At 42.9% G+C, this 6,922-nt stretch overlaps 1 protein-coding gene across 1 annotated transcript in view; it reads left to right on the forward strand.

Annotated features, from left to right (window-relative positions):
- Positions 1-6,307, forward strand: part of LOC106601675 (uncharacterized) — a gene marked incomplete in the record, with an annotated part of 737,295 nt that extends 730,988 nt beyond the window's left edge. Inside the window, 10 exon segments of the mRNA XM_045715432.1 lie at positions 82-204; positions 207-374; positions 511-810; positions 979-1,293; positions 1,450-1,743; positions 1,845-2,171; positions 2,341-2,661; positions 4,901-5,188; positions 5,356-5,507; positions 5,921-6,307. Of these exon segments, the coding sequence (XP_045571388.1) occupies positions 82-204; positions 207-374; positions 511-810; positions 979-1,293; positions 1,450-1,743; positions 1,845-2,171; positions 2,341-2,661; positions 4,901-5,188; positions 5,356-5,507; positions 5,921-5,929 (2,297 nt within the window).
- Between the last annotated feature and the right edge of the window lie 615 nt (positions 6,308-6,922).

The following is a 6,922-nucleotide window of genomic DNA, read 5'->3' on the forward strand; positions in this document are numbered from 1 at the left end:
TTAAGTTTCCATTGTTTGTTGTATAGTCTTAATTTAGCACTCCATAGGTCTAAAGTTGAAAAGTGTTTGTGTTGTTTCCAGGTGAACCGTCCATGGAACTCCTTCTAGTCCCCAATGAGGAGCTGTCAGGCTCAGGGACCCAGAAACTCATGTGTTCTGGGCGGGGCTTCAACCCTCAGATCAAGTGGCTGTCTGGATCTAATCAGGGTCTGCAGCAGACAATGAGAGAAGGATGAGGGAAGACGGACATGTGGCAGTAACCAGTCATATCACAGTAACACAGCAGGAGTGGAATGAGGGGAAGGACTTCATCTGTGAGGTCATAGACAAAGATCTTCAGAAAACTGTCAGGAAGAGCACCAGTTTATGCACAGGTAGTTTGTAAACTTACAGAAGCCCCTTACCTGTTTAAAGTGTTGCTTCAAAGTCATAAATCATAACCTAATTACCTTGGAGTATATAAAAACTATTATTTGATTTTATCTCCACACTCATCTGTTTTGCTCTCAGCTTTTCCCTCGTCTACTCCATCCATCCACCTGGAGACCCCCAGGTTCAGGACAGTGATGACACAGACTGAGGTAACAGCTACATGTGTGGTCCACTCTGCGTATGACACCAAAGTGTCCTGGCTTCTGGATGGAAAAGACCCAACCAGCAGGACCCCAGTGAACCAGGCCAGCAGCACAACTCAGAGCATCAGCAGTAACCTGACTCTTCCCTCAAGCCAATGGAAAACCCTGAACACAATAACATGCAGAGCTGAACATCGCTGCTTCAACCGCACACAGAGGACCAGCAATGTTAAAGGTTAGAATGTATCTATTTTCTCATATACTCAGAGATACTGCAGCAGCAAAGCTGCCATGTCTTTCAACAAGTCTACCACGTAAAATAAATGTTTAGTATATTGTCATTAAGTCAGATGAATATTCCTTTCTCCTGTTGATCCCTCTCCTCTGTGTGTGTGCTCTCCAGGACCTGCAGTGAGCAGCACTCCCACAGTTCTGATCAGGAGGTCTCTCCCAGACTTACTGGATGGAGACAGTGCTGTGCTGGAGTGTGCCATCACACAACTCTCCTCCAGTGACCTCTACGTCACCTTTCAGGCCAATGGGGTTGATTTCCCTGAGAAACAGTATGTTGATCTGCCTGCCTCCAAAGACCACCATTCACTCACCAGACGGTTCTCTATACCCACATCACACTGGAAGAAAGACAACACTTTCACCTGTAAAGTCAACCAAGGCTACTCCAACAGCTGGGTGTCTAACTCCACAGGAACACTTTTTGGTGGGTGAACTTCTCTCGTCGTTACCTTATGATACCATTTCAATCTTTTATGTAATTAGGCCTACCAACATGAAATTAAGTTTCCATTGTTTGTTGTATAGTCTTAATTTAGCACTCCATAGATCTAAAGTTGAAAAGTGTTTGTGTTGTTTCCAGGTGAACCGTCCATGGAACTCCTTCTAGTCCCCAATGAGGAGCTGTCAGGCTCAGGGACCCAGAAACTCATGTGTTCTGGGCGGGGCTTCAACCCTCAGATCAAGTGGCTCTCTGTGTCTGCAGCAGCCTATGAGATTAGGATGGGGGAAGACGAACGTGTGGCAGTAACCAGTCATATCACAGTAACACAGCAGGAGTGGAACCAGGGGAAGAACTTCACCTGTGAGGTCATCGACAAGTATCTTCAGAAAGAGGATCTTCAGAAAGTCAGAAAGAGCATCAATATATGTGCAGGTAGTTTTTGGTATTATGACATATTCTATCCTTGAGCAGTGATATAGACCTGTAGCCTGAACATCATTCAGTAATGTAGGCATTCTTACCTTTCCTCTCAGTGACTCCAATATCGTCTCAGAAAGTGGGGGTGTACCTACAGGGACCCACTCTTCAGGAGCTGAGGACAGGTGGACAGGTGCCTGTCACCTGCCTGCTGGTGGGTCCCAGCCTTGGGGACTTTTCTGTCAGCTGGAAGGTGGATGGGTTTGTGGCTTCTCAAGGTGGGGTCACACGGGCCCCAAAGGACCATTCCAATGGGACACAGACTGAGCAGATCATGTTTAATGTGTCTGCGAGGGATTGGCATGCACACAAACTTGTGTCTTGTGAGGTGAAGCACCGCTGCTCCAGCCAAGCCCAGGTGGAGCATATCACCAAATGCAGAGGTAGGCTAATTGAACACTCATTTGGTACACATAACCCAGAATGCTGATTTTGATAATGATGCTATTATGTTGGTGCCTTTTCTGACATATTAATAAACAATATATTTCTGTTACATTTTGTTGAATAGGCCCAAAATCAACTAACTTTTCATTTGTTTTGTTCCTCCAGATCCCAAGCCACCCTCTATAAAGATAGTGAGACCATCAGATTCTGATCTATGGGGGTCAAATAATGCCACACTGCTTTGCTTGGTGTCTGGGTTCTTCCCCTCTGATGTAATAGTGAATTGGGAGAAGGCCGGCAGTCGTCTACCTTTTTCGCGCTACTCCAGTATCCCATCATTCCTTTATGCAGGGAGCAGCACCTACTCCATGAACAGTAGACTCATCGTGCCCAGGTCCGAGTGGGATCAGAACTCCAATTACTCATGTGCTGTCAGACACGAGTCCTCCGAGAGACCTATCACCCACACAATAGAGAATGTATTTGGTGAGTGGACTGTTGATTTGAACAGTGGCATGAATTAGATTGTAATAACATGTACTGATAAATAGTAATAATGTTGGTTGATGGTTGATAATGTTGTCTAAAGACTTGGAGAGTTTAGATGAGAACAATACCAGAGATATGCAGTTAGTGTGTCTCCCAATATATTTTAATTGTAGTGCACAATGCCCATTTTGTGCATCCCATGTCTATTTTGAGCTCTCTCTTTCATGCCCTGCAGTAGGTCAACAGATAGGCTATTCAATGCCCAAAACACTTTGTCAAAAATAATGTCATCATGACAGAAATGAAGGCTAGGTCAGCAGACCACTCTTGAGATGCATTTAGAATTGACAGACCATTTCCTATATTAATATTTTTATAAACACCTCAGAATAACATTTACTCAGTATATTGCTAAATTAGTCAAATTATCAATCCTGTTGGATTTGCTAACTAAAATCGTATTGGCTCGCTGGTTAAGTTTATCGAGCTGGCTAACCCAGCTAGCCAAGCTATATTGTTATGCTAGCTAGTACTGTAATTTGCTAATTGTTCTCACAAGCAAAACAATACAAGTAGATATTAATTATAACTCATAAGTGTAAACATGTAAAAATGAATCTATTTGATTTGAGTTGTTAAAATAACGTACCGATATAGCCTTTCTTCTCAGCAAGTTTTCAACTCAAAGGTTCCGAAGTTTTGGGGCTGAACTCACTTGTGGTCGAGTGCCGCACGGGACTGACCGAACAGTCTAGACAGGACAGAAACATTGCAAATGCAAACCCTAGTGTCAATGACACAACACCACTACCAATAATAATCTGTGTTGCTTGCAGCAAAGGAGCGGATTCCAGATTTACAGTCGACAAGGATCTCAAAAAAGTAGATATACTGTAGATACAAAATGCAGTTGAAGTTGGACATTTATATACACCTTAGCCAAATACATTAAAACTCAGTTTTTCACAATTACTGACATTTAGTCCTAGTAAAAATTCCCTGTCTTAGGTCAGTTAGGATCACCACTTTATTTTAAGAATGTGAAATGTCAGAATAATAATATTTCAGCTTTTATTTCTTTCATCACATTCCCAGTGGGTCAGAAGTTTACATACTCTCAATTAGTATTCGGTAGGATTGCCTTTAAATTGTTTAAGGTGGGTCAAACGTTCCGGGTAGCCTTCCACAAGCTTCACACAATAAGTTGGGTGAATTTTGGCACATTCCTCCTGACAGAGCTGGAGTTACGGAGTCAGGTTTGTAGGCCTCCTTTCTCGCACGTGCTTTTTCAGCTCTGCCCACAAATTTTCTATAGGATTGGCTTTGTGATGGCCACTCCAATACCTTGACTTTGTTGTCCTTAAGCCAATTTGCCACAACTTTGGAAGTATGCTTGGGGTCATTGTCCATTTGGAAGACCCATTTGCGACCGAGCTTTAACTTCCTGACTGATGTCTTGAGATGTTGCTTCAATATATCCACATAATTTTTCTACCTCATGATGCCATCTATTTTGTGAAGTGCCACAGTCCCACCTGCAGCAAAGCACCCCCACAACATGATGCTGCCACCCCCGTGCCTCACGGTTGGGATGGTGTTCTTCTGCTTGCAAGCCTCCCCCTTTTTCCTCCAAACATAACGATGGTCATTATGGCCAAGAAGTTCTATTTATGTTTCTCCAGACCACACTACATTTCTCTAAAAAGTACGATCTTTGTCCCCATGTGCAGTTGCAAACCGTAGTCTGGCTTTTTTATGGCGGTTTTGGAGCAGTGGCTTCTTCCTTGCTGAGCGGCCTTTCAGATTATGTTGATAAAGGACTCGTTTTACTGTGGATATAGATACTTTTGTACCTGTTTCCTCCAGCATCTTCACAAGGTCCTTTGCTATTGCTCTGGGATTGATTTGCACTTTTTTCGCACCAAAGTACGTTCATCTCTAGGAGACAGAACGCATCTCATTCCTGAGCGTTATGATGGCTGTGTGGTCCCATGGTGTTTATACTTGCGTACTATTGTTTGTACAGCTGAACATGGTACCTTCAGGCGTTTGGCAATTGCTCCCAAGGATGAACTAGACTTGTGGCGGTCTTCAATTGTTCTTCTGAGGTCTTGGATGATTCTTTTGAATCCTCCCAGTTTCTCTTCCAGACTCTCAGTCATACATCCCCCTCTCTCCCCAGTCTCATCCACTCCAGTCTCTCCTTCCATGACTCTCACTATCTCTCTCTCTCCAGGCTCAGTGACCCCCTCTGCACCAACAGCAACCCTGCTCCAGGGTCCCAGTGAGCTCGTCTGCCTGGTGCTTGGCTTCAGCCCTTCGGACATCAACATCACCTGGCTGCTGGACAACGTCACAGAGCTGTGGAACAACAACACTAGCACCACCTACAGGGCACCAGGAGGAAAGTTTGGCATCAGGAGCCACCTGAGCCTGGCACACCAGGACTGGACACCGGGGGCTGTTTACACCTGCAGGGTGACCCACACCACCCAGACTCTGGCCCTGAACATATCCAAACCAGGTGTCTGTCTGTCAGTTCACTCAATTCTGATACAAGAACATTTTCCTGGTGCTAGCCTCTTTCTAGCCTCTTTCACCATTGTAATAGAGCATTACAGTTTGGATTCCAAGCTAGCCTGTTTCTGCAACACTTTCTCAATGAAAATCTCCTTTTTTCCTTTTGAGTAGAGCTCCTTGGGGTGGAGGGTGTCTTCTTTGACGAGAACAGGTCTGATCCCATTCTGGCGGATACTGCAGAGGAGAACTGGAACATGGCCTGCATCTTCCTGGTCCTCTTCCTCATCTCCCTCCTCTACAGTATCACAGTCACTCTGGTCAAGGTGAGAGGGAGGATATAGCCACCTCAAAGGTTTTCACTGCCTGGCTTTGAAGTGCAAATATATGTTTGTGCGATTAGCGTAAAACAATAAATATAACAATGCATTCTTATATCCCAGTGTGTCTTTACTGCTTTGATGACCTATTGAAGCACCTGTTGAGTTTCAGACATCGAATGTCATCCCACACAGAGGGTATTCAGATTATCTTCATGCTCAATATAAATCAAATTGGTCTATCCAGAGGCTATATGTTTTAGTTTTTTTGTATTTTGTATGTCACTGCAACCTCATTATCACACTCACTCGCATTTTATTGCTGGTTAAGCCACAGTTACATTTTGAATATAAAACAAGCATTACAAGGTTTTCACAACAACTTATACTTACTTACATTTTTATTTTATTTCTTTCAGACAAAATGATGACTTCAGGACACTTCCATATGACAGAACCCTAGGAGTTCAACTGGAAAGGAAACCATTTATTTCAACCTTTTCCTATACAATCACAACACGTTTCTTTACAACATTGCATACATTTAATTACTTACATTTTCCTGTTGCAGGTTTGATGACAGGGAATTGTTCTTGTTTTTATTCCCCACAAAGACAGACAATGTGGTGGTGCGCTTACTTGCTCTCATCTCTTGTTAATGCATTATATAATTTTTGAGCAGAGATAAAAATGGATGTTTAACCACTATTAAATAAAGCATACCATTACTCTCTATGATGAAGTGTTTAGACACCAGTTATTGCTGAATTATCTGCTGATAATAAAACATTATTTCAAACAACCTACTTTGTCCTCCCTCTTGAGTGTTATTTGTCGTTTATCGTTTTTAAATTATGTTAAAACGTATATACCATTAGTAAGAATATAAATCATGTTTCATATGTGATTTGACATAAATACATATAGAGAACAACATTAAAAGACCCCATAAGTAGGACCATGCTTTTTGGTTGTTGTTTTTCTGGCACTTTTTACTTGTATTTCCAGCATGATACACTAGGTTTGCTGCTGGTAGGAAATCCTAGGAAAAGTTATTTAATTGATACAAGCTTTCTCCAATCAATCAATCAATCAATCACAGTCTTGTTGTGTGTGTGTATTTGGTGGGGGGATTCACCTTAGCCAGGGGAGGTGTATCTCTGTGAATCTTAATCACACAAAGTCTATTATTTGGCAGGGAATACTATTTGTAGATCAGCCTCCCCTGGTTTAAGTGACCCCCCCCCCAACACACACACACACACACACACACACACACACACACACACACACACACACACACACACACACACACACACACACACACACACACGCACAACCAGATTAGAGACAGCTTGTGTCAATTAAATACAATATCTTATTTCCCCCCTTTGCTGTCATGCACCTTGTTTCATCACTGT

This window comes from Salmo salar, chromosome ssa03, assembly GCF_905237065.1.
Source record: "Salmo salar chromosome ssa03, Ssal_v3.1, whole genome shotgun sequence".
NCBI lineage: Eukaryota > Metazoa > Chordata > Actinopteri > Salmoniformes > Salmonidae > Salmo > Salmo salar.